The sequence below is a fragment of the Mesocricetus auratus genome, unplaced genomic scaffold (assembly GCF_017639785.1).
Source record: "Mesocricetus auratus isolate SY011 unplaced genomic scaffold, BCM_Maur_2.0 Super-Scaffold_100004, whole genome shotgun sequence".
In the NCBI taxonomy this organism is placed as follows: Eukaryota; Metazoa; Chordata; class Mammalia; order Rodentia; family Cricetidae; genus Mesocricetus; species Mesocricetus auratus.
In genome coordinates, this window is record NW_024429189.1 from 40,871,319 (window position 1) to 40,896,883 (window position 25,565).

General features: G+C 45.6%; 2 protein-coding genes across 6 annotated transcripts in view; one reads left to right on the top strand and one right to left on the bottom strand.

Moving 5' to 3' along the window:
* Window positions 1–224: 224 nt before the first annotated feature.
* LOC121140153 (vegetative cell wall protein gp1-like) lies at window positions 225–2,115 on the bottom strand. The gene is made up of 2 exons (XM_040744862.1): window positions 1,291–2,115; window positions 225–840 (listed from the first exon to the last, which is right to left on the bottom strand). The coding sequence occupies exons 1-2, from the start codon at window positions 2,113–2,115 to the stop codon at window positions 817–819; spliced, it is 849 nt and encodes a 282-aa protein (XP_040600796.1). The 3' UTR covers window positions 225–816.
* The window catches only part of Map3k20 (mitogen-activated protein kinase kinase kinase 20), a 156,066-nt gene continuing 132,023 nt past the window's right edge, over window positions 1,523–25,565 (top strand). For 2 of the 5 annotated variants that reach the window (XM_040745576.1, XM_040745581.1), the window contains exons 1-2: window positions 1,523–1,641; window positions 13,699–13,891. In XM_040745576.1, coding sequence (XP_040601510.1) covers window positions 13,733–13,891 — 159 coding nt within the window. In that variant the 5' untranslated portion in view covers window positions 1,523–1,641; window positions 13,699–13,732. Of the gene's footprint in view, window positions 1,642–13,138; window positions 13,547–13,698; window positions 13,892–14,199; window positions 14,236–25,565 lie in introns of those variants that run through there. The other 3 variants (XM_040745578.1, XM_040745577.1, XM_040745580.1) reach the window with 3 other exon arrangements.

The window sequence follows — 25,565 nt, forward strand, 5'->3', positions numbered from 1 at the left end:
CTATTTTGTAGAGTTGATTGTTCCTGTTGGTTACTCTCTGAGCCTAATTACAGAGGGAAAATAGAACAAAGGAAAAGTGGACGAGGAGGAGAAATAATTAGATTAAAATATGGAAGTTTTTAAGCTACCTGCTCCCAGTAATGCATGGCTCGCTGGCTGGCAGGTGAGCTGGACCCTAACACCTTAGTTTGGTGAGGAAGAACCAACAGCAACACCAGGTTCTCTGACTGCCAGCACCTTTAATACAGCTAAGGTATGGTGACACGTCTCTTCCTGCTCACAGCGCCCTGAGGAGCCCTTCACCCGTTTTTTGAGTAGACAGGCAGCTTATACAATTGTTTGATCACCTACAGCAGAAATTTTTTTTAGTGTGATAGTTTTCTTCAGTCTTCTCGGTTACCTAGATGTAATTTATTAATCTAAAATCCTCAGCCCTTGTAATAACAGACCAGGAGGGCTTTTAAAATTATTAATTTATATCTACCCACCCTTCCAAATTCATATGCTAAACATATATGAACAGTTTTCAAGATTTCTATTTCTCCTTTGGCCTCTCTTCTGATTTCTGTTTCTTGTTTCATCTCTACCTGTTTTTCCTCTCATGACTTCAAAACTCAGCAGGAAGCCAGTTTCCTCTCCCAGATTTCTATTTCTGTCAATGACACGCCATTCTTCCAGTCACCTAGGTCTCAAATCCTGGCATCATCTCTTTCTTCTTTCCCAATCGAATGGGTCACCAATTTCTGTGGCCTCTTTCTGAAACACGTCTCTCAATTCCAGTTTCCTTTTCAAAAAAAGATTCTGTGTTGTACTTTCTCACTCAGGTCCTCGGGGTCCTATCTGTAAGCAGGAAGTGACAGTATCTAGCATTTATTCTGTTTCCATCCCTAGGCAATTCTCCAAATCACCTCCATGATGAATGGAGAGGAAAATATGTGGCTTAAAATCACAAGGTTTCTAAGCCACGCTCTCCAATATAAAGCAATGCACTAAAACACAAACACCCATTTTACACCATTTCAACTTCCCACAATTCTCCAGGTGTGTGAGTGACTGAATTCTAGTTCAGTAATGTCTCCCCTACTTTTGCAACCTCTTCTCTCTTTCCTATCCGGTTCCATCCTCCCCAGTCCATTTTTTTTTTCCTTCCTAAAGCCCGGTGCCACTTTTTATTTTCTTCCACACTTTCAGTGGACTCTTGTCACCTCAATGTGAAATCGCAGGCACTTTATCTTAAAGTCACCAACCAGAGCAGCAGGCGGTGACTCCTCCTCAAAATTTCCAAAGTACCTGTTGATGGTTCCAACCGAGGCACCTGCAACCCTGACTCCATAGAAATCGACTTCCCTGCTGTCCCCTTCCCAGCCAGAGCATCAGGTCCCGCGGGGGCATGCAGCACCCGGGGTCTGTGTGACCCCGAGCCCCGGCCTTCCCGCTGGGAGTGTGGCCGGGCGTGCCGGGAGGCAGGGCAGCCGGCGGTTCCGCGCCCGGAGGTAGGTGGTGCTGTTGCCGCGACGTCTTCCTCATTGGCGCCGCGCGGAGAGGCGGAATGTTCAACTCCTGACTCCGGCGGAAGCGTGGGAGCAGCGCGGGCCGCCGTCCCCGACCCCCGCCGCCGCTCGCACCGGGCCCGGGAGCCAGGTAGGGGGCCGCGGGCGACGGGGAGGAGGGAAGGAGCACCACCTTGGAGGATCGGCGGGGCCCGGGCCTTCGGGGATCCGGGCAGCGCGGGTGCGGGAGGCCGGGGCTCGGCGGGCGGCTGTCCTCGGCTCGCGCCCGGTGCCCTGGAACCTCGCGGTCCCCTGCCGCTGGGCCGAGTACGGCCTGGGCAAGTCCGGGACAGTCCCGTGGGGCACTCGGTGCCCGGAAGAGCCCGGCCTGGCACAGCCCGCGGCGATCTCGGGAAGCCCGCGGCGGCCGCCCTTCCCGAGCACCTTTGCCTTCCGTGGGAGCCCTCGCGGGTGTCGTGGGCGCGGGGGGCCCTCCTCCGGCTCGGCGGTGAGGGCTCCCGCGGCCGCAGCCACGCCTCGCCCCGCGCGTGACAGCTTTGAGAACAACTTTGATTCTAAACTGCCCAGATGCCATGGAACTGTCTGAAAAACAATGGCACGTCATTGTTGGGCTGCTCAAAATGTATGTTTCTCGTGCGCCTGGAGATCCTGCATAAGCACTGTTTATGGAAAGCATAATTACTATTTATGTTAGTTTCGTTAATAATGAAAGCACACCATTTGGTAGCCCGTTCCAGTGATTTCACAATAAGCAGCCTTCATTAATAATGCGTATGAGAACCGGCTTCCAGAATGGATTGAGGCTATCTGAGTTCATACTGTTGTCGAAAGTGTCTTCCTGTTTTACCCCCGAAGCGCTTATAGCGAATCTTCTGGCTTTCTTGACCGTAGATGAAACCAACTGCCAGGATTTAGTGGATCCAAACCTACCAAAATATTTAACGATAAAAATAAACAAACGATTCAAGTGCAGACTTCTTTGTCGTAGGCCTGTCTCTACAGTGAAATTTCATTCCTTTCTAGATTTAACAACAACAAAAAAGTGACGGCTGCATTTTAATTATGGTTTTGGTCGTTTGTAGAGTCTTTGTTTTAGATTCCTGTTACAATAGTGAGAGATTGGCGACTGTAAATGAACATGAATTTAGCTTGTTTGGAAAGAGAATTAAGATAGAGGAAAAATTGCCCTTTGGAGCACTGTGTACTGCTTATTTTAATCTTTTACAATATAATTTCTACAAGTACTTTTGGGGATTATTTTGAAGGTTTTTTTTTAACTGAAGAATGTGCAAGTCAAAAGTTTAAGTGGGAAACATTTTGTTGTCTGGGAAAGCAAGTGGATGATTGATCCTTTAGAAGGATTTTCTTGTGTGTGGGGGGGGCATAAGAACACATTAAGGGAAGTAATAACCAAATATTAAGCACACAGATTTAGATCTAAAAATGGATGGTCAAAGATCTTGGGAACTGAGGGACCTTCTTGCCAAATAAGGAAACTTGGCAGGCTGCGCTGTGTATTTTAAGTTAGTGCAGAGTGAGTGCTATTGGCAATACATTGGCTTGGTGCCTATCTGGGCTAAGCAGTGAAACTGAGTCTGATAGGGTTGCAGAACTATAAGCAGGACGTACAGAGGGTGTGGAGCGAACAACTGAATCATCAGAGGAGACACTAGAGAAATTACAGGGACGTTTTGTGAAAGAGGTCAGATGAAGCTCGCAGAGGACCCGGCAAAACTGACAGTGGAGTTTAGAACTTGACACATGGTCAGAGGAGAGTCAGTGGGCTCTTCTGTTGAGCTGGGAAAGGTATTTGTGGTGATGTGCTTTGTTGGAATAAGATTGCCTCTGTTCCCTCAGATGTTGGAAATAAAAGTTGGGGTCATTTGTTTTCCATCTTATTATGCACAGGACAGACTGACAAGGGATGGGGACCGGCCTACCTAAATATAACAGCAGCAGCTGAGACACCTTCCGACTTACTGGGGGGAAGATTTAAGCTACCTCCTTTGTAGCTATTAACCTTGGCCCGCTACACATTAATAAGCATAGTTCAGCCGTATCCAAAGTTGTCACCTGTGTAGGGAAGAGAGCCCTCTGAGCCAGAGCCTGATGGTTTGACTGAAACTACAGGGGCTTTTGCGTCAGACCCTCCTAGAGACAGCATTGAGTATAACAGGAGTTAAGTAATTCCAACCCACTAAACACCCTGAGAACCAGGAGCCACACATCTGATACTTAACCCATTGACACCATTGCTAATAGAAAAGCCTCAAATACAAGGATAGTAAGCAATCCAGTCATTACAGTAACAAGCAATGGGTCTGTTTAAAGGGGAAAAGGAAAATTAGGAGGCAGTAAATGGTGGAGTAGAGAAAAGGAGGTGATCCAAGTTGCATCCCAGATGTGTCATTTGTAAATCAGGCTTGGCCGGCGTTTACACCCTTGGGAGACAGAGATACCTGGTTCCCGGGGAGAGGTCTGTGAGACAGCAAGTGGGAACGCTTGGGCTCGTCCCGGAAGCGCCAGCTACCGTGACTGGGTGCAGAGAGGGCTTTCCCACGTTTTCAAACCTTGTGCTTGCCTCAGCGTTCCCAGGCAAGGCTTGCCGGCAGTATTTTACCCTGTCCCTGTCATGCTTAAACGGATATGCAGAGAGTAGATGGAGTTTCCCTAGCCACTCCTTTTTGTGTACAAGGGTTTCCAGAGCAACTCTGTAATACTGTGTTTTGGGGAAGAATCTGAAGATTAATGCACTATGAAGAGTTTGGAAGTTAGGGGAACATGGGAGGGCTGTGACAGAGAAGCCAGAACTAAGATCACCTGGAACCATTTGTAGGGCTCCTTCTGAGTAGCCGCTGTCTTCAGGGTCCATCACGCCTCTCTGGACTTCATATAGGAAACACTAAAGGAGAAGGAGCACATTTATCTCTAGGTCCGTGGAGTAAATATTTGCTCAAGCTTTCTATCAAAATACCCTACTGTGAAGGAGAAAGACTGTGTCCCTTTAAGAGTCTGCAGGTATACCCATAAACACCTCCACTGTAGGCAAACATTTGCTTTAAAGTCTTTCACTTAACCTTAAACATCCACACTTTCCATGCTTGTCTCATTCAGCTGAGCAAAGCAGTAGAAACAGACACCTTGATTCCTCCACATCTCAAAGTCAGATGGGTGCTGTAGGACTCGCCTACCTTCTCTGCGGTGTTGTGTAGCGCATATGCAGGAATAAGCACATGGGAGAATGGGGTTGGCTCTGTTAAGGCTTGTGGCCCAGCCTGATGGAAAGGTAAATGTGACTCAATCTCGCTAGGGGAAGAGAATTGGCTTAGTTCATCATCCTAAGAATCTGTATGGTCTGTGGTTATCCTGATGGTCCTAGATGGAAAGAGCTCTTTGCTTTGGAGATGAGAGGGAAGAGCTCTTTGCTTTGGAGATGGGAGGGAAGAATCCAGGTGGACACTGGAATGTGGACCTCTCCAGCTATTGGAGGAGAATCTCAAGAGCGTGGCCCAAGAACTTCTATTTGTACCCATCAAAGATGTGGATTCCTGGACATCCCCTCATGTTTACTGACAGGGGCATCTCTCAGGAAAGGAAGATGGTCTATCAGCACCTCATACTAGCCTGCTTAGTCATCCTGCTTGTAAGTGAAGCAGAGCTTCCGGACACATCCATTCTTGTCTCAGAAGCGGGATCTCCACTCCTTGCCTCCACCTCCTGTTGAACACTTGGGGATGTGTCAGGCACTGCTAAGAGGGCAGAATAGTTTCTTGTGGGGCTTTTCTAGCCACCAGCAATTGTGTGATTTGTACCCACAGCTGATTCTTTTTTTTTTTTTTTTTTTTTTTGGGTTTTTTCGAGACAGGGTTTCTCTGTGGCTTTGGAGGCTGTCCTGGAACTCGCTTGGTAGTCCAGGCTGGTTTCGAACTCACAGACATCCGCCTGCCTCTGCCTCCTGAGTGCTGGGATTAAAGGCGTGCGCCACCAATGACCGGCCCCCACAGCTGATTCTTACCTCTCAAGTTAGCAAAGCATGATGCATGCCTGTGTCTGTCTTATCTTTGATCTCTTCCAGCTGACCCAGGTCTGACCTGCATATTGATCCTTGTTAGGAAGCATTCCTTCTAGGTAGCCAGTCTGAGGTTGTATCTTGTTTGTCAGACGCCAGGCTGGTTGGGGATTTCCTGTTTGACAGGGGCAGTTCTAAAGCAGAGAACTGTGCAGCAGATCCCCAGGATGAGTGTGAGTCTGGCTTAGAGGAAGGCCTTTTACCCAGACGAGTACCCTCTGGGCACCTGTGCCTTCTTCTCGGCAGCCCCAGAGATATGCCCTCTCCATGTTCTCCTTCTTCACTCAATGACAGTCCCATCTCTCTCCTCTTTCCTCAAGAGCCCCTCCAGTGCTCCAGGACCCGTATGTATTTACCTCTTGTTTCCTAGTTGGGCTTTATTTGAGCATAGACTCTTTTCACACAACATCTCTCCACCAGCCACTTCCTGGTTCTCATTTATTTTATTTCTGCTAACAGCATTTCTGGCAAGGAAGTTGCCATGGGAGTTGATTTTCATTTATTGGAATATTAATGGATGAATAAGAATGTTGCATTTAACTAGCTTGCTTTGTTTTAACCTCTGCCCCAGCTGAAGAGTCGTGTTACTTATATGGAAAAGCACAGATAGAGAGGGGGAATCGTCTGTTCTCTTTTGGACTCTTGTTTAAAGTTGTGTTTTCTCACATGCCATGCTGGAAGATGTCCTGTTTCCCAGACCCAACCTATTATGTGAGAGGTTCTTTTCTGAAAGCAGTTCTGAAGAAAATAGCAAAGTAGACACACTTCTAGTTAGTTTTGTTCATAGACCTTATTTTGCAGCTCTTGTCATTAATGATTTTCTTTTTAAGACAAGGACACAGAGCAGTCTGTTCAGGGATTGCCTCTTTAAGTCTCTGATCCTGACATTATGATGAAATACATCTTTAGCAAAGATATGCCCTCAAAAGAATTTAGGGCAGTAATTCCAAACAGCATTGTAAAAGCACATTACGATAAGTGCTTACTGAATTGTGTGAAGAAACACACATCAGAGCAAGGTTAGTTAGACGCTAAGGGCTGCTTTTGAGAAATCATCTTTAGCTTTGTAAAAAAATTATTTGTTGTGTGTGTATGTGTATGTTTGGGTGTGTGCAATGCATGGAGGTCAGAGGACAACTTGTGGGAGTCTGCTTCTAGCATGTGGCTTCCTAGGACCAAAGCCTTTCTTCTCTCCCTCCCCTCCCCTCCTTCCTTGTGTAGGTGTGGTGTGGCGTGTGTGTATGTGCGAATGTACATGGGCAAGTGCATGCAGAGGCCAGAGGAAGATGTTCAGAGTCTTCCGTCTCTCTCCAACTTAGTTTTGGAGACAAGGTCTGTCACTGAAACTGAAGCTTGCAGTTTTGATTAGACTAGCTGGCTAGCAAGCTCCCAGAATCCACATGTCTCTGCCCCCACACCCAGTACTGGGATTATAGGCATGCATTGCCAATAGGTACCGGGTCCTTTTGCTTGCACAGCAAGTAATCTTATCCACTGAGCCCTCTCTTCAGCCTGAGAAATCTCTTTAAAAGTTTGTCTTCATCATGATGACACAAATTAGTTTTTCTTCTTATATTGTACCAGAAATAAACCTGTAACTACTTTTGTGAAGAAAGGCAAAAGGAAAGTGCAGGTTAAGATAGAAAAAGAGGAAGTATGTACATTAGAAATAATGGGTCCATATATAGAGATCCATATATATATGCATATATATATATATATCCTTGCTAGTAAGATAATCCAGAGAAATTCCAGACTTTATTTGTAAAGTTAATTAAAAATATTTTCATTATGATGTAGAAGTACTTGATAAAGCAGGTTATAATATTCTGGAATTAGGTGCCCATGTGATATGAGTGGATAAAATCAGAAGGAAGACTACAGAAAGAGAGTACTGTAATTGATTAAATATTTTCTACAAATATTAGTATCTAAGAGTGAAAAGGAAAAAAATCTTCTAAGTAGGACTCATCTCTACGAAAAAAATAGTTTGAAAGGAGGAAAGTTATAATTATAACAAGGCATGTTGGTGCACATCTTTAACTTCGGCTCTTGGGAAGCTGAGGCAGGGGGAATCACAAGTTCAAGGCCAGCCTGGACAACATAGCAAGACTTTGTCTGCAAGATAAATGAATAATCCTTCTGCACAGTGACCCAGCCTCCAAGTGGAGAGAATACAAAGGGTGAGAAGAAGTTAAGACACATAGGCACAGATGAAAAAGACTTAGAAATCCATGGATGATTTGTTAATACTTGTGCAACAGAAGTGATTGAAATAAAATAGAGTGCAGTTCTGAAAATGGGAAGGGGAAACATGCCTGATTATGAAGGCTGAAAAAAATGGATGCACCAAAGCTTATGACAACAGTTAGAAAGCTACCATTTCCACCTATTGTGTGTAGATCCCTTGCCAGGCAGGTGCCTGGCCCTTCTACATCATCTCTGCTTCCCCAGGAAGAGCGTGGGGGGTAGCCTGCGGGGAGCCTGCTTTGCAGAGGCTCAGTCCTTCAACAGAGCTCAGGTAACTTGTACTTGAGGTATGCGGCTCACTCTGGCTAACTTTGTCTTTGCACTTGCCGCCCTGCTCATCTGTGCTTAGAAGTAATGCTTCCCAGTGCCATCAGGGTTATCAAATGGAAGTGATTTCAAAACTCTTGTTTATGAGGTTTGGAAGTGTCATCGTTGGAGTAAAAACGATTGTTTCTAGAGGGGTGGAGGCAGAATTCAACTCAGTCTCATCTGATTTTAAAACTTTGCTTTTCAAATGTTAGACATTCAGTGAGTCTTTATTTTAAATCTGTGACAAAAATTAAGTGGGGCATGTAGACAGATGACTGACTTGAGATTGATACCAATTCAAAAAATCAAGGAGCAAAATAAAGACCTGTGAGTTAAGTCCTGACCCAGCTCCCTTTTTGAGAGGATGGGAAACAGAAAAGTAAAATAAAGCTCCGTTTAAGGTTTTTCTACCTCAATATCGTTCTGCTTTTATAATTAATTGTCTGCAAGATAAATGAATAATCCTTCTGCACAGTGACCCAACCGCCAAGTGGAGAGAACAAAGGGGTGAGAAGAAGTTAAGACACATAAGCACAGATGAAAAAGACTTAGAAATCCATGGATGATTTCTATATATGCTTTTATAGGTTTAGTTAATAATTGAAATTATTTTTGGATGTTTAACTTGGGAACATTTTTGAAATCATAAGGTTCTGGCCACTGCTCAAGTAAGCAGATGACTGAATTTAACCAACTTTCTATCGTTTTCAAATCTGTGACCCCTTATTATGTTTTGATTTTAGTGATATTCCTACTGCGAGTCCACCTGCAGTGCTGTGTGATTGCCTTTATTATATAACAGCCAGTCTTCAGACATTGTGGGTTGAAAACATTGTATGTGATCTGGTAGCCTTTGTAAGTTAATGGGTATAGATGGCTTCCCTGCCTAATAGATGGCCCCACAGGTCTAGACAGTAGAGATATTTCTGAAAAACCAGAGCATAATTTGATCAGGTCTTGATGCTGTAATTTGATCAGTGTCTTCCCCAACATACTCTGGGTTTGATTAACAGCAACTCATATTTCATTCTTCTCCTCATAAATTGATCCTCTTTGAATAGCGACTTAACATGAAAGGGGAAGCAATATACAGGTGTAGCCTAACATATATGAATACATGTCCATGCACACATGCATACATGTGCACATACATATATGTGTATACACACATATGCATATGTATATGGGGGTAGAAAGATAAACCAAATTTTTCAACTGAAAGGTATGATGCCGTGCTGAGCTCACTGGAGTTAAAACCGGAACTAAGACACTCAAAATTGTTAATCTCTTAAGAAGGGACTTAATTTTTTACAATCTCAGTAAAACATCCAAGTAATTGCATAGTTCCTTCATGTAGAGCCAATACCTAAACAGCAGGGTGCATTATAGCATGAGTAACTGGCGTGGAAGAATGTACCGTGTTGCCTCTCATCAGGGGTGGCAATCATAGCCAAGGGTCCTGACCATTGGGTTCATTAGTCCTTATTGATCTCATCCTTTGTTTTGGAAAGGGTTTCCCCACCCCTCCTCTAACTCATCCCAAACCGAGAGGCACCCAGGCCTGGTGGCCCAGCTTCCCCCAAGAAGCCGATGACAGCTCTTCAAACAGGGTTAGATTTAGATTCCTCTGTGGGCACTGGGAAGATGGTAGGTCTGCGTTTCCTTAGCTTGATTGGAGTCTGTGCAGCTCCAGGAACTACAAATGGGAAAATTAGCTAAAAGCCATGAATTCAACAGATAGTTTAGAATAGAAAGAGTGCATAGTGTGTGTTTGGTTTTGAGTGAGGTGCTGAAGATGCAGGTGTAGATAGAAATGAATTTTGATCTCTAGACAGAATGAAGTTTGTGTTATGGTGGGAGTTCGATGGGAATAGATAAAAAGAATGCAGTTTTTCATATGGCTTCAAAGACATGGTTAGGGACAGGTTTGCTAGGCAGACATGGGTATTTGAAGCAGATATGTTGCCTGCACTCAGCATGGAGATGTGCCAGAGGTCACATAAGGGGGGCTGCGGGCAGCGCTTCATGCATGTGTGAGAAAGAAGACATGAAACAGAAGCGACTCCGGTGGTAAAGGAACACGAGACAACTGAGATTCAAAGACACGAGTTAAGGATTGGAACCGAGTGTCCTGCCAGTGAGTGGAAAAAATCACCTCCCAGGATAGCCTAATGAAAGGCACAATTCTACAGATGAAAAAAATTATCCGAAAAACTTCTAGAAACAAGTGTAGAAATCGCAGTAGCGTCCGCCTGCTCCATAGCTGCATTCGAAATGAGAAGTGGGGCTCAGCGGCTAAGAGCATTTGTTGTGAGGATGTGGGTTCAATTCCCAGCTCCTCGTGGAAGCTAACAACTGTCTGTAACTAATTCCAGAGGATCTGATGCTTTTTCTCTGAACACTGCAGGCACCAGGCATGGACATGGTGCGCATACATACACGCAAGCCAAGCACTCACACACATACAATACAAAAATAAATATTTGAGGGGAAAAAGGAAATCAGATGAGAGGGCTGGAGAGATGGCTCATTGGTTCAGAGCACTTGCTGCTCTCGAAGAGGACCCAGGTTCAGCTTCCGGCACCTACGACAGTGTTTTTGTGGGAGATCTGATGACCCCTTCAGTTTCTTTACAGCCCAGACACACGTGCGGGCAAAACATTCGCACTCATAAAATGAGCGGATTAGCTAATTTCAAAAAATGAGAAGAAAGTGAAATAATACTTTGGCAATTCCACAAAGGGTAATATCTCTCCTAGAACAGCAGACAGGTTGCTAGTGGGGACTCAAAAACTGCGATCCTGCCCTCTGCTCAGAGAGCCAGTGTGGCACGAGTTGTCCTGGCGCAGAGGTAACCCAAGAAAGAGACGCTGAAGACGCAGGGCTCTCCCTCAGAGGGTGAAGGAGAAGGAAGGTCTTTGAATGCGCAGGGGATGAAATCCCAGCTACAGTCTGGCCTGGGAAGCAGCCATTCCAGCCAGACTGAGTCGAGATGAGGTGTTTAGAAAGAGAGCTCCATGAGAACCAGGTCTTCCTTTTTCCAGGGATATGTGTGTGTGTGTGTGTGTGTGTGTGTGTGTGTGTGTGTGTGTGTGTGTGTGTGTGTTTACTTTGATGGGAGAATCTGATGAGTAAACAATAGAAGACAAAAACAGGGCAACTAATAACTCCAGAAGAAACACAAAGTTATCCAAGTAAAATACAATTGCTGCATGGCGGTGTTAGGAGCAATATTGACTTTGCAAGCCTACTATAAACCGTGAATATTGACTTAGCTGAATGATGAGGTTGTAAACAGCAGCATGGCACCTGAACGTGAGGTGGAGGATGGTGTGTGAGAACTGAATCCCTCATAAGAATTGTTAGTAAGAAGATCTGAAATGGGGAAAGGTAAGAAGGCACAGTGTTTAAACACATCACTTAGAAATGTGATGAATAAGAGAATGCTCGCGGGAGCCCATAGGAGTCGCTTTCTCAGCAGTGGGAGTTGAGTGGGGAACAGGGAGGCTGTGGGTTGACATTGTCTTACAAGCCTTGTAGCCCAATTTAAATTCTTATACTGGATAAAATTAACTATAGACACAGAGAGCTGCCCTGTGGAGATCTAGCATGTAGTGTTTGACATTTATTGTAAGAGGTTTTTTTTTGCTTTGCACACACTGTCTGAGTTGGTCTGGCACATTCTCCTGTGTTTTCTATAACCTTCTTTCCTGCAGTTAACTGTGAACTGTAGTTAGTCTGTATGGAACATCGCTGAGTTGGACGTAGAAATAGACAGAGTCTGTGCCCCTCACAGCCGCCCTCCCTGTGTTTTTGTGTCGACTCAGTCTTCTAAACATTAGAAGGCTCTAAACAGTAGAGGATAAACAAACCGCTTCGTTTTTCTTTCCTGCCTTCTCCCCAACGTGGCGCAGACTTGGACTTCCCGTAAGAAATCAACATTCTTCACTGAGCTGATGTTCCTAAAATGGGATGCCTAAGCCAGCTGCACACTGAGAGCTCTGCGCTGCCTGTGTACGTCTCTCAGCAAAGCCCCACGCGTAGATGCAGAACTGAACTTATAGCGGTGCATGCTACTTCCTTCTACCTTTTATTTTGGAAGAAAAAAAATCCAGACTTCATAGAAAATTGCCAGGGTGGTCAAATGCCCACCATCTTTCTGATTTGTAGCTCTTAATACGGTCACATTTCTTGTTCTCTCTTACACACTCGTGTCCCCTTCCCTCAGGTACTCTTGGGGCTGGTGTCAGAATTATCTTAAAGTAAGTTGCAAGCATCATAGTTCAGTATGCCTAGATGTTTGTGGGAAATGAATGCAGAGTGACCACACATTACACATCATCATCGCTGTTGTTAAGGTTCTTTTTTAAAATTTTAATTAATTTTTATTTAAATTGAAAACAATCTAATTTTACATACCAATCTCAGTTCCCTCTCCCTCCTGTCCTCTCATTCCCCCCACTAATCCCCCCCCCGCCCACCCCCATCCACTCCACAGGGAGAGTGAGGCCTCCGATAGGGATAGGGATAGGGATTGCCGTTGCATTCTTACATAGATGGCTTCCTTTTTGATTGTTAAGTCTTTTGGGATGGCAGCCACTAGGAGTTTTATAGAGTGTCCTCAGATCCTGGTTCACTTTTTGGCCCCATGGTTATAACATTCTGGTTACAGTTGCAGAAGGGACTGCATATACAGATTCTTTTATCTGCTGCTTGTAGCTTTTTTAACACTTGCTCAGAAGCTTACTCCATCTTTTGTGTGTTTTGTTTTTCCTGATAATTTATGGTTTGGCATAGAGAATTAGGAATGGACACATACCTGGGACAGAGTAAGAACCCTTCAGTCACAGAGGATCTCACTGCAGCAGTCTCTGGGAGGGGTCATCCGTTCCTCTGGAGACAAGCATAATATTTTTTAAACATCTTTGGCAGTATTCTTTGGGTGACTTAATATATTGTAATCAGGGACAACGTCTCTTAGAAAATCAGTTCTGCTGTGGTGTACAGTCTAGTGAGGCGAGTTTGGCAGGGCTCGGCCAGCTTTTCTTTCACTCCTGAGTGAGGTCTTGTTTGGAGTCTAAGCACTGGATGCGTGTTTACTCTGCAGCGTTTTGACTGTGCCGCTGCTAGGGTGCTCCGAGGCTTAGGCTGTGTCTGTTTCCTGTGAAGCAAGGGCAACATGGACGGATGGCATGCCGCGCATGCCAGAAGAGCTATGCAAGCTTACTGTTGAAAGCATGGCTTCTGCGTGTCAGGCCTTGCTGGTAGGAGACCTGGTGACACAGTAGCCTTTAGGCAGAGCTCCTCAGGATGTGTAGGAAGCGCTGTGACAGGTTTTGTTGGGGGGAAATCTGAGCCATTCCCAGGCCTGGACAAGCTGCTGTTGAATTTTGCGCAGGCTGCCAGGGTGAGCGTTTTCATTCCGGTGTGTTTGTCTTGCTCTTCTTCCTTCTGAAGTCATCGTGGTCTTTCTGGAAGTTTCCCAGGGCTTGTTATGGATCTCTACAGCAGGACTCTGATTTATTTGTGATTCAGCGGTTCTCTTCTTTCTCTCTACAGATTTTGTGGACGTTTACTACTTTGTCATTATGAGATGTCGTCTCTCGGTACCTCCTTTGTGCAAATTAAGTTTGACGACTTGCAGTTTTTTGAAAACTGCGGTGGAGGAAGTTTTGGGAGTGTTTATCGAGCCAAATGGATATCACAGGACAAGGAGGTGGCTGTAAAGAAGTTACTCAAAATAGAGAAAGAGGTAAGTAAGACCTTCTGCTACCAGAGGCGGACGCAGCAGCTCTTATATAAGCCTTTCTTCAGCCTGGAGTTAGAGGGCCACAGAGCTGGAAGGGATCTGGCTGGTCCTTTGGGGCTGGTCCATGAGGCTCTTTCCCAGTTTCCATTCTGGGAACCCCATAAATAGAAAATATTGCAGTGTGTGCTTTAGGGTCAAGTTTTACTAGGGATCATCTGAAGCTAGAGGATTTCTTTCCATGGTATAAAAGAGCCAGTGTTCTCTGTGCTGGCTGTCCTACAGAAACAGGAGGGTTTGAGCGGTTCACTTCTCCAGGACAGCCAAGAGGGGGCAGTATAGAGTAACAGGTAACATTTTCATTTCTTACTATTTTCACCCCTTGCGTTGGGGGTGGTCCCTAGTTGTTGCCTTAAAAAAAAGTAAGAGTATTATTTTTCTACTGAATTAAGCAATACAGGCTTCTTAGGTTTCACCTCTACTCGCTCACGGTGGTGTGTTTTGTGAAATAAACAAGTAGGTGCTTGATGGAGTTGCCTTTCCTTGTAAAATTAGAATAAGGCCTTGTCTTTTATAGTCTTGAACTTGTGTTGGACGTAGATGAGCCCTGAACTCTTAGAGTCTTCATCTTTCTTAGGAATATGACACATGCGTCCACCTGCATGCACATGCACGCATACTCACACACACACACACACACACACACACACACACACACACACACACACACACACCGCGACTACATTCAGTTTGGTACCTCAAGAATTAAATAATTTGTATAGCTGATTCATAGGAGTTAACCTTGGTAACTTTCTCTTTAAAGTACATTTTAGAAATTTAAATGTCCTTTAACTGACCCTAGGAACACACAAAAACAATGAATATCTGTGAGCTGTGTTAATGTGTCAGCACGTGTATGCATTGCATAATAAGCCATTATGTCCATTGTCTTGGTGTAAACAGTCAAATGTCTGTGTATTACCATTATCTGTAGTTGTCCTACTGGTAGCTTTTAAGACTTGCCCTTTGGTGTTTATTTTGGCCATTATTTTTTTATGTGTATGTGTGTATGTCCAGTTTCACTAAGTATTGTTTCTTTCCCATAAATATTCTTTCTTCCCCCAAAGTGATCTTATTGTTATCCTTGACTGCCAGCAGTGAACTATCGTGACTGATTAGAGATCCAGTGTTGGCTTTGCAGGTGTGTCCCCCTCCCCCAAGCAGTATTCTGCGGCTGGAGCTCAGCCAGCTCTCACATGGTTGAAACCAGGGCAGTGGCACTGAGGTGTCTCTGTCACAGACTGTAGGTTTTACAGTGAAGCAGAAGGGTGCTAAGGTCAGTTCTTTTTTTTTTTTTTTGTTTTTGTTTTGTTTTACGAGACAAGGTTTCTCTGTATTGTTTTGGAGGCTGTTGGTCCAGCCTGGCCTCGAACTCACAGAGATCCACCTGCCTCTGCCTCCCGAGTGCTGGGATTAAAGGCGTGCGCCACCACCGCCTGGCTCTAAGGTCAGTTCTTGCATTAGAACCATTCCTGATACTGGACTCTTTGAGCTAGTAAGTTTGTGTTATTGTCCCCATTTTATAGGTCGGGAAGTACAGCATTGAGAAATGTAGTAGCCACTCTGGTAGGAACAGGTAGAATTCAGAAGGTCAGGCTTCATGTTCTTCAGGATTTTACTCTGAGACTTGTGGTTGACCAGGTAAGAATAGAAAACAAGCCAGTCCTATCCACTTACATAAGAATGTTAAATGGCAGGTTGTGGGACTTTGATACACAATGAGCTTCTTGTGTGGTTGTTGGATGAGACAGGGAGCTGATTTTGAAAGGAAGCATGAGTTGTAGCTCATTCACTCTCTACCTCTCCAGCATATGCGCATACATTGTCCCAGTTTTACAGTTTGAGAGGCCAAGAAGATGACACAGGAAAGCACAGGATGAAAACAAGAGTTGGAAGCTGCCAAATCCTGCTCTTCTCTTGCGAGAGTATAAGGCATAACCTTGTGAGTAGAAGAAAGGGGAAACTGCACTTCCGCTCCGGGGCCGGTTCTCGTCAGAGGCGGTCATTATTCATCTCCTTGCAGGGCAACCCCACTGCTAAATCCCCAGAGTGATGTGGAAGTCTGGTGGGGCCCTGCGGTTAGAGAGAAGTGTGCATCCCCATGGACTTGGGCTAGAGAGAAGTGTGTATCCCCGTGGACTTGGGTTAGAGACAAGTGTGCATCCCCGTGGACTTGGGTTAGAGACAAGTGTGCATCCCCATGGACTTGGGTTAGAGACAAGTGTGCATCCCCGTGGACTTGGGTTAGAGACAAGTGTGCATCCCCGTGGACTTGGGTTAGAGAGAAGTGTGCATCCCCGTAGACTTGGGCTAGAGAGAAATGTGCATCCCCGTAGACTTGGGCTAGAGAGAAATGTGCATCCCCGTGGACTTGGGTTTTATGGATGTGTGTTGGCTACTGGCTAGGCACTTTTTATGTGATAAGATAAAGGTAATGGACTCTAGACCACCCCCTCCTATACCCTCAATCCTATGCTTCTTGGTCACTTAATAAATCACCTATAACTCACTTCACAGGACTCTGAGGATTACCTGACATTCGACAAATATAACTTTTATGAACTTAGTCAATTTTTCTTTTTCTTTTTTGGTTTTTCAAGTCAAGCTCTGGCTGTCCTGGAACTCTCTTTGTAGACTGGCCTCAAACTCACAGAGATCTACCTGCCTCTGCCTCCCAAGTGCTGGGATGAAATACTTGCACCACTACCGCCCAGTAATATATTTATTTATTTTATGTGCATTGGTGTTTTGCTGCTATGTAGGTGCTGGGAATTGAACCTGGGTCCTCTGGAAGAACAGCTAGTGCTTTTAACCACTGAGCCATCTCTCCAGCTCCAGCCAAGTTCTTAAGCTCCACTTATGTGACGATTTGCTTGCACTTCATTTGTGGCCTCTAGTGTAGTAAGATATGGTACTTCCCTCTATTTTAGAAGGTGCATGTTACCTTTCTACTGAAAAGAACAAATATAGCACTTACCTAAAATGTTTTTTAAAATTATTTAAGGCAAACACCACGAACAGTTACAAGACTGCCGTGACCTCTATAAAAGCACTTAGTCTACCACTTAGTGGTGTTTTGCAGCATCTGCCTCTTCTCTTTATTTATGCTAATGATCTATATGCAGTTATAATTATTTTATTTTTGTTGACTGTGAGAATAAACTACAGATGCTATATGAGTTCATTCAGAGTACTTTAGCATCTCCTAAAAATTCAGTGAACAAGGTCAGGAAATTGAGAGATCATATTACTTTATTGGATAGTTCACCTTCAGATTTTGCCATTTGTCCCAAGAGACTTTTATGGGAAGGTTTTCCAACCCAGGATGCACTCCAGGATGACAGATGGCATCTAGCTGATGTGTCTGTTTAGTCTGTTTTATTTGGGAACAGTTTCCTTGCCTTTTAAGACTTGGTCAGTTTTGGAAAGCAGAGAACACTCGTTCTGCAGAATACCCCTTGTTTTGGACTTACCGATTTCCCCTTCATTTGGTTTATGTGGTTGTGGTGGGACTGTTGTAGGGGTTGTGTGCCCTTGGTGGTCCTTGGTGCAGTGTCGTGGGTATTGCTTGTCTTGGTTTTGGTGATGTTACTTTTGAACCCCTGGGCATAAGTTCACTCAATCCCTCTGCAGTGAAGATGCCTGTTTGCCTTTTGTAATTAGCTGTTGGGAACCACTTTGAGGCTATGTAAATTCCTTCCCTCAGCTTTGCATCCCTTAATGGTCCTGTTTTAGGTAGACCATTACCGTGATAGATCATTGGTCCAAGAGCAGAAGTTCCCCTTCCGAGCGTCTCTTCCTTATTCCCCCTCCTGCCCTCCCTTTACACACCAGACAGTTGCTCTATTTATTTATAGATGATTTTATGCTTCAAAGTGACACGATCCACAATCCATTCCAGTTACCCACTTTTGTGTTTAAATTAGGCCCCGCTTGGCAAGTAAAAGGTCCTTCAGGCTGGCTTCTATGTCTTTTGACATTCACTGGTGATTTTTTGGTGATTTCTTCACTGACACAAAAAGGTACCCCAGTTTCTCTTAGTTCCTGTCCTACTGCTGGGGCAACCATTCCTTCGGGAAGTCCTAGTCAGCACTCCTGACTTGGATTCAGCATTTAGGAATCACAGAGTGGAGGAGAAATAGATTTTTTGAAAAAGAGCCTTTGTTTCTTAGTAGAAATGAGAGTGACAGGTTTTATTGTGAGAGTGTTTAAGTGTAGGCTCAGGCCTCTGTGGAGACAGGCTCTGTGATATGCTCCTTCTGGAGAAGGGTTAGAAACAGGGAGCTTGTGAAAGCCTCGGAACGGTTCCTTCCTGAGTCAGAAGTTGCACTTCCAGGACTTTATTCTAAGTCAGTCAGTGTGTGGAGAACAGGGGTTTATGTCAGGTGGGCGAGGGTGAAGACAACACCGTGCTACCTGTGCAGTGACGTCACAGCCATTCAGAAAATGCTGAGTTTCTTGGAAGTGGGAAAGACAGTTTATAAAACGTGTATGTGCTTGGTGTCTGTGTGCTGCTTTTGTTTCTCTTGAATGTCTGTGGTTTTCTAGGATTTCATATTTTCCTTCAATATTTTATTGTGAAAACTTCCCAACATACAGTGAATTTCACAGTGAGCATCCGTATATACAACATACAGAACAGATAATTAACACAAAGACTTCTTCACATGTATGGCCAACTCTCTACCGTCTCACTCACCGCTCTGTCTGCTGCATTTCACCCCAGCAGCCAGCATTCACATCCTTCCCCTTAAATAAGTCATCGTGTGGATTACCGTTGCAGCTCAGTTGTAGTTACAGGTTTATTTTCTTCTGTGGCAGAAATACATGTCACTAAGTTTTTAGAAATGTGCGTTGACTCTGACATATATTTATGTTTCTAATCAGAAAAACACAATTTAAAAAGTGCAATTTTGACAATCTGCTGCACTATCTCAAGAATTTAAAGTGAACTGAGCGTGGAAGGGAGAGGGAGGGGGAGAAAGGAGGGAGAGAAAGGAGGGAGAGGGAGATGTTGATTGAGAGTATGTTGGTGTTTGCTGGCTTCCCTCGTCCCCGTTTTAGCCCAGCTTATAGGATGGTACTGTGATGCTCCCTCCCCAGTTAACCTCTGGAAATGAAATGCCCCCATAGCTTTGTTCTATCTTCTTTTTTTTTTTCCATAGCCTTGTACTTTACTAATTCCCTAGGCATGCCTCAAGCCAGTCAAGATGGCATTAGCCATTACTGCTTTTATGTTCCATTGAAATCTGTGGATACTTAAGGATGTTGACACACCACTGTTAAATGTTAGGAATGAAGGAAACATTTTCCCCCAAACTGAAAGAAGGCAGACTCTTCGAGAAGAAGGAGGCCTTCTCTTCCTTTCCACTCCCTCTGTTTAAGGAAAAAATTAATCCTACCAAGCTTTAGAAATGTTGAAAATCAAGTAAGTCTAGATTTAAAAACTGATCCACATTGTCCATGTTTATAAGTAGAGGACATCCAAAAGTCAACTGGTTGTAACAATGGGAGCTATTAGTAACTTATGTGCAGAGAGAAGTCACCTGTATGAATTAGAAAGTGAAATATTGGAACTGACACAGAACTCAGAAAGACACAAATAAAAGCTTTGCTATGGCTTTGTTATGCTAGTGGATCAGTGCGATGGTGTTTACAATCGGGAAAGACTAGTTAAATATTATTGCTTATTAGCCCAAAGTGGGCCTTGCTTCTTGTCTGTGCAATTCTATAGCACTTTTATTAATGAGTTCTCTGTTTTATAATAGTAGGATTTCTGTTTTAATATTTTCTCTGTCCCTGAACATGACAAAGACTAGTTCACATTCTTTGTAAGTCCTTTCAGTATTTAAATATGATGATAGGTCCAGCAGTAATAAAACGTCAAAGCAGATACACGACAGTGCCACTGAATTCTGGCATAGCTTCTGTGCTGATCTCCTGTTGAGAACTTATCACTTAGTATTATCAGGCTTTTGCTTTTGGACTCCCTTTAAGTTCTCTCTGTGTAGACGAGCACCTGTGCCCAGGTCCTGCTGGGCAATCCCAGGAGCATAGAGGACTACAGGCTGACTTAGGAACATAGACGAAACAAAGCCCTCAGGGCCACACCCCTGCCCAGCTCCTCACCCCTGGTGCTCCCCTGACTCCTCACCCCTGGTGCTCCCGTGGCTCCTCGCCGCTGGTGCTCCCCTGACTCCTCGCCCCTGGTGCTCCCCTGACTCCTACCCCTGGTGCTCCCGTGGCTCCTCACCCCTGGTGCTCCCCTGATTCCTCACCCCTGGTGCTCCCCTGACTCCTCGCCACTGGTGCTCCCCTGATTCCTCACCCCTGGTGCTCCCCTGACTCCTCGCCTCAGGTGCTCCCCTGACTCCTACCCCTGGTGCTCCCCTGGCTCCTCACCCCTGGTGCTCCCGTGGCTCCTCGCCCCTGGTGCTCCCCTGACTCCTCGCCCCTGGTGCTCCCGTGGCTCCTCGCCCCTGGTGCTCCCCTGGCTCCTCGCCCCTGGTGCTCCCCTGACTCCTCGCCCCTGGTGCTCCCGTGGCTCCTTGCCCCTGGTGCTCCCATGACTCCTTGCCTCAGGTGCTCCCCTGACTCCTACCCCTGGTGCTCCCCTGACTCCTCACCCCTGGTGCTCCCGTGGCTCCTCGCCCCTGGTGCTCCCCTGGTTCCTCACCCCTGGTGCTCCCCTGACTCCTCGCCGCTGGTGCTCCCCTGACTCCTCGTCCCTGGTGCTCCCCTGACTCCTCACCCCTGGTGCTCCCGTGGCTCCTCACCGCTGGTGCTCCCCTGACTCCTCGCCCCTGGTGCTCCCCTGACTCCTACCCCTGGTGCTCCCGTGGCTCCTCACCCCTGGTGCTCCCCTGATTCCTCACCCCTGGTGCTCCCCTGACTCCTCACCCCTGGTGCTCCCCTGATTCCTCACCCCTGGTGCTCCCCTGACTCCTCGCCTCAGGTGCTCCCCTGACTCCTACCCCTGGTGCTCCCCTGGCTCCTCAGTTGTGCTTGCTGTCTGTGCACCTGCACTCCCCGCCTGTCAGGTCTTCTGCCCGGCTTCCTCACTTCTGCAGCCGGCACATCCTCTCCTTCACCTGTGACACCGCTGTCTTCTCTACCTGGGCAGGCCCCGCTCATTTTTCAGGGTTAATTTCCTTTCTCATGAACATTCTCAGTCCCATAATAATTCTCTTTTTCTTCTGAGTTTATGCCATTTAACAGGCAAACCTCTAATCTGACACAGGGTTAGGACTGCCCTGCGATGGTAACATTCCTGTAAGGGATGCTCACCCTGTGGCTTCTCAGCTGAAAAGTGGGGCGAATTGTAGTACCCACGTCACAGGGATGCTTGAAAGGGTTAAATGAGATAATGACATCAAATGTGTGGGAGAGGGAGGACATGGGAAACAGTCAGCCTTCCGTCTGTCCGTCCATCCGTCCGTCCGTCCGTTTATCTTCAGCCTTCAGGGCACTGCAAAGTGAGAATAGTATCTTTCAGGAAGATTTTAACCAGTTCATACCTAGGACCTTACACTGGGCATGAAGCAGATACGCCATTTACAACCAACAGGAAGGAGAGCCTTGTGGTTAGCTGTCAGCGTGACGGAGGTTAGACTCTCCCAGCAGAGGGCCTGCTGGAAAGGCGTATCTGTGGGGGTTATGTTGATCACATCAACTGAGGTAGGAAGACCTACCTGCTGTGGATGGCCCATTTCTTAGGCGGGGCATCTTGAACTATGGAGATGTATATAGAATTACACTATATCTATCTTGGTGCATATAGAGTTGCACATTGATAGTTCTTGTCTGGTGGAGGGCAGAATGTCTCAAGCTCCTGCCACTGTGACTCCTCTGCCATGGTGAACTGGAACCTGGAACTGTGAACCAGATAGGACCTTTCTCCTTTGAGTTGCTTGTCAAAGTTTTGTCACAGCCACAGAACAAGAAATAAGACAGAGAGCACTCTCAGCATCCTAGTTGTACACTCTCGGAAGGCTGAGGCTGTCCTTTTAGCTGATGCTGTCACCATCATGACCATCACTAGTGTACCAAGCACATCGCCACAATTACTGCTCTCTGTTTCTTCGTAGTCACTATACAGGATTGTACTATTTGACACGTCAGACGGAAGGGTCACAAAGGCTAAGAAAGCTGGCCAAGCCACCTAGCCAACACATGCAGCGTCCTTCATGTGGGGTTCCTTCATGGCGCTGGCCCTGTGCATTGCTCACCGTGAACCCTGAAATATTTGTCCTGATATTTGGTTTCATGCTGCAGAGCGCTTTCCTCTCGCTGCTGTTCATCTTGAAGAGGCGTCTCATGTGGATGTGCCTGCGTTCTTCGTCAGTTCTGCTCTTGGCTGTGACGACAGTAGAACACATCTGTCTTTACTGGGTCCCTGTAAATACCAGGACAGGCTTGCATTCGGCTACATAGTTATCAGGCTCTTAGTTATGACTTCGCTCTAGGGGACCTGGTGTTTGAATTTGTAAAGGGTCTTGACTTTTATTCCTTTTAGACTGCCAAGCCATTTCTGTTCAAGGTCTTCCATACACTTGATAGTGTTATACTTTGACTACACCCTCCTGCATGTGAAAAATCATTGCTTTGAATTAAAAATTAAGCATCTTAAAATAATGAATAGTTTCATTGATAATTGATATGGGCATCTTCCAGAAGCACAAACCAGATAGCATCTCCCACTCGGTTTTCTTCTGTGAGGCGGCTTTGTTACCAGGAGCTTATAATCAAAGCCACTCTGAGGTGAACTGCAATAAAAGAGATAGAGAAAATTGGCCACATATTGAACAAATATATGAGTTTAATGAGTGACCACATATGGTCAATTATGTCTGAAGATAACGTGAAACTTATGGCAGTAGTCAGTAAGGAAACACCGCCAGACAGCCTTCCCCATGTCTAAGACTTACGAAGTACCCTTCGCACTCTGAATGCATGAGGAACACCACCACTGTGTGCTACTTTTGACATCATTGAGAGCACCATAGAAATGTTTTATTTGTTAGCAAAAGCCCTTCCATTATTTTGCTACTTTAAAAAAATCCTTCCATCGTTTTGTTAAGATTCCATATTTACTGCATGTGGAGACTGCTTTCATTTGTCATGGAAGGAACATGATTACAACTGTCATATCAGTTTCTCATTACGGTATTATTGATCTTGGTATATTGAGCAATAAACATTTCAGCTAGTTAATGTTTATTCTTCAGCCGTGCTCTAAACATTGTGGTGAAATCAAACCATTTAATGTATCCCAGTAAAAATGTTATGTCCAGACTAACTGATTTTACATAAAGTAAATCTTTTCTTCTTGCTGCAGAAGAAAAATGCCGTGCACCATGGTTCCAGGACCAGGGAAAGCCCAGGCTGAACGGAGAACAATTAGACAAGGGAAAAATTCTAGGAGAGAAAGAAATACCTATGGACATCAGCAAGAGCTTCGGAAAGCTCTCTATGAGCGTGTCACAATAGGGGTGGTCAGCCTGGGAGATGGCCTAGAGGGCGAAGGGCACCTGCTACCAAGCCTGACCTATCCCAGACCCGCATGTGGAAGGAGAGGACAGATCTGACTTCTACATACACATGGTGGCACAAGTGCTCTCTCTCTCTCTCTCTCTCTCTCTCTCTCTCTCTCTCTCTCTCTCTCAAGAGATGAATATAACTTAAAAATACATGAGATTGTTTTTTAGTCTTCAAAAATAGAATCCTCTCACTTAGATGTTCAAAGTGCCTGTAACTTGTCCTTGCCCTGTGGTGTGGACAAGAAGTCACTCACTGTGATACCCAAGCATCAAGGCCACATTACCAAGTGTTTTCTCCTGATGTTTTCTTCTCGGCAGGACATCCAGTTGCTTTTTTTTTAACACGGCCATCGATGTTGTGTGTGGTGTAAGCTGCATGCCTTTAGAGTGTTTTCATCCCCAGGAAGTTCTTTATAATGGAGCTTCCAGGACTGGCACTGGCCCATGCTTTTGTGGCCACATAGGTGTCTTTCAGATGACAGTTTCCCGAGTGCGGGAGCTGTGTCTTCTTCGTCACTGTCTTCTGGACTACACAGAGGGCCTTGCCCACCGTAACACAGGCAGTGGGCACGGGCATGATTGAGTGTGGTCATGCTTGCAGGAGTCTCAGCTCAGCCTTGTCTGGTGTAATTTATGGGAAGCTTGTGCTAGTTCTCAATCTATTGCTAAGGGTCCGGCTAGCTACTCCCTCTTCCCTCGTGGGCCTTGCCCTTCCCACGTCTGGTTGATTTTTTTTTAGCTCTTAATAAATTACTTTGTCTTTAATGAAAGGCTGCTCTATTGCCGGGAGGGATGATGCTCATGGTTCTTTATCTTTATTGGCTTTGGTTGTATTTGCAAGGACTCCAGCATGCTCTTTCTTAGCCCCATTCACATCAGATGTCCATTGTTTCGTGATCGGGACCATGATAGTGTCCCAATGACGTGAACTGGACAGGATCTTAATGTCTTGGAAATATGATTTCTTTCCTTGGTACAGTCTTTCAGGAAAACAGTGCTTGATAAAATCAGCTCCTTTAGCTGAGCCACCCAGACAAGAGTGGAAATGTGTGGTGAGCATTTGTGCAGTCTCTGCCGAGGAGGAAGGAGGCTGACGCTAAAGCTGCCGAGCCCTACTAGAGGGACTCATTCAGCAGTTATCACACACAGTCTCTTTAACTCACTGCATTAACCGTTCTTTACAGTTATTCATTTTGTGTATGTGTGTGTACACGTGAGAGGTCAGAGGACGACTTTCGGGGTTCTGGATATCGGACTCAGGTGGTCAGGTTCGGCAGCAGCTGCCTTTACCCACTGAGACATCTCGCTGGCTGGAGCTCAGTCCATTTCTGAGGCATGCAGGGCAGTGCGTCCTTGGGCCAGAACTGAATTGCTTCTGCTATGTATAGTTGAGTTTAAGAAATACAGGCTGCTGGGCAGTGGTGGCGCATGCATTTAGTCCCAGCACTTGGGAGGCAGAGGCAAGCAGATCTCCGTGAGTTTGAGGCCAGCCTGGTCTACAGAGTGAGTTCCAGGAGGGGCTCCAAAGCTACACAGAGAAACCCTGTCTTGAACCTCCGACCCCCCAAAAAATACATACCCATTTTAATCAATGGATGTTTATTTTTAAATATGATACAACTTTTTATTAACACATGCTTTGGGGCATTTTTTGAGACAGGGTTTCTCTGTGCAGCCCTACCTGTCCTGGAACTTGCTCTGTAGATCAGGCTGGCCTCAAACTCACAGAGATCTGCCTGCCTCTGAGTGCTGGGATTACAGCATGCCACCATGCCACTGGGAATGGTAATGAGAGAATGTGGCTGAGAGTTAGGGGCTAAATCATCAAGAAATGATGGAGAGCTTCTTGAGAACTGGTGTACATGAAGGCTAGTGGCTGATGCAGTCTGATGGCTAAGGCTCAGCTTTTAGGGGGATGTGAGGGGCACATTTGAAGTGGTGTACTGAGCCTGGTCCAGTGGAAATGTGCCGAGAGTCAGAGCAGCAGCCAGGGAGAGGCCCACCTTGGGGACCACCTTCTCTCTGAGAAAAGAGGTTCAGGCTGGGGGTGTAGCTGATGATGAGAGAGAGTGTGAGCCTGC

What these genes read in the sequence shown, in the direction of transcription:
- LOC121140153 (XM_040744862.1), bottom strand. Translation starts at nt 2,115, where the DNA reads ATGACGTGCCATTGTTTTTCAGACAGTTCCATGGCATCTGGGCAGTTT. An exon ending in TCGGTTGGAACCATCAACAG is followed by an intron (nt 841 to 1,290) that starts GTACTTTGGAAA and finishes TCCTGCTTACAG; the next exon opens with ATAGGACCCCGAGGACCTGA.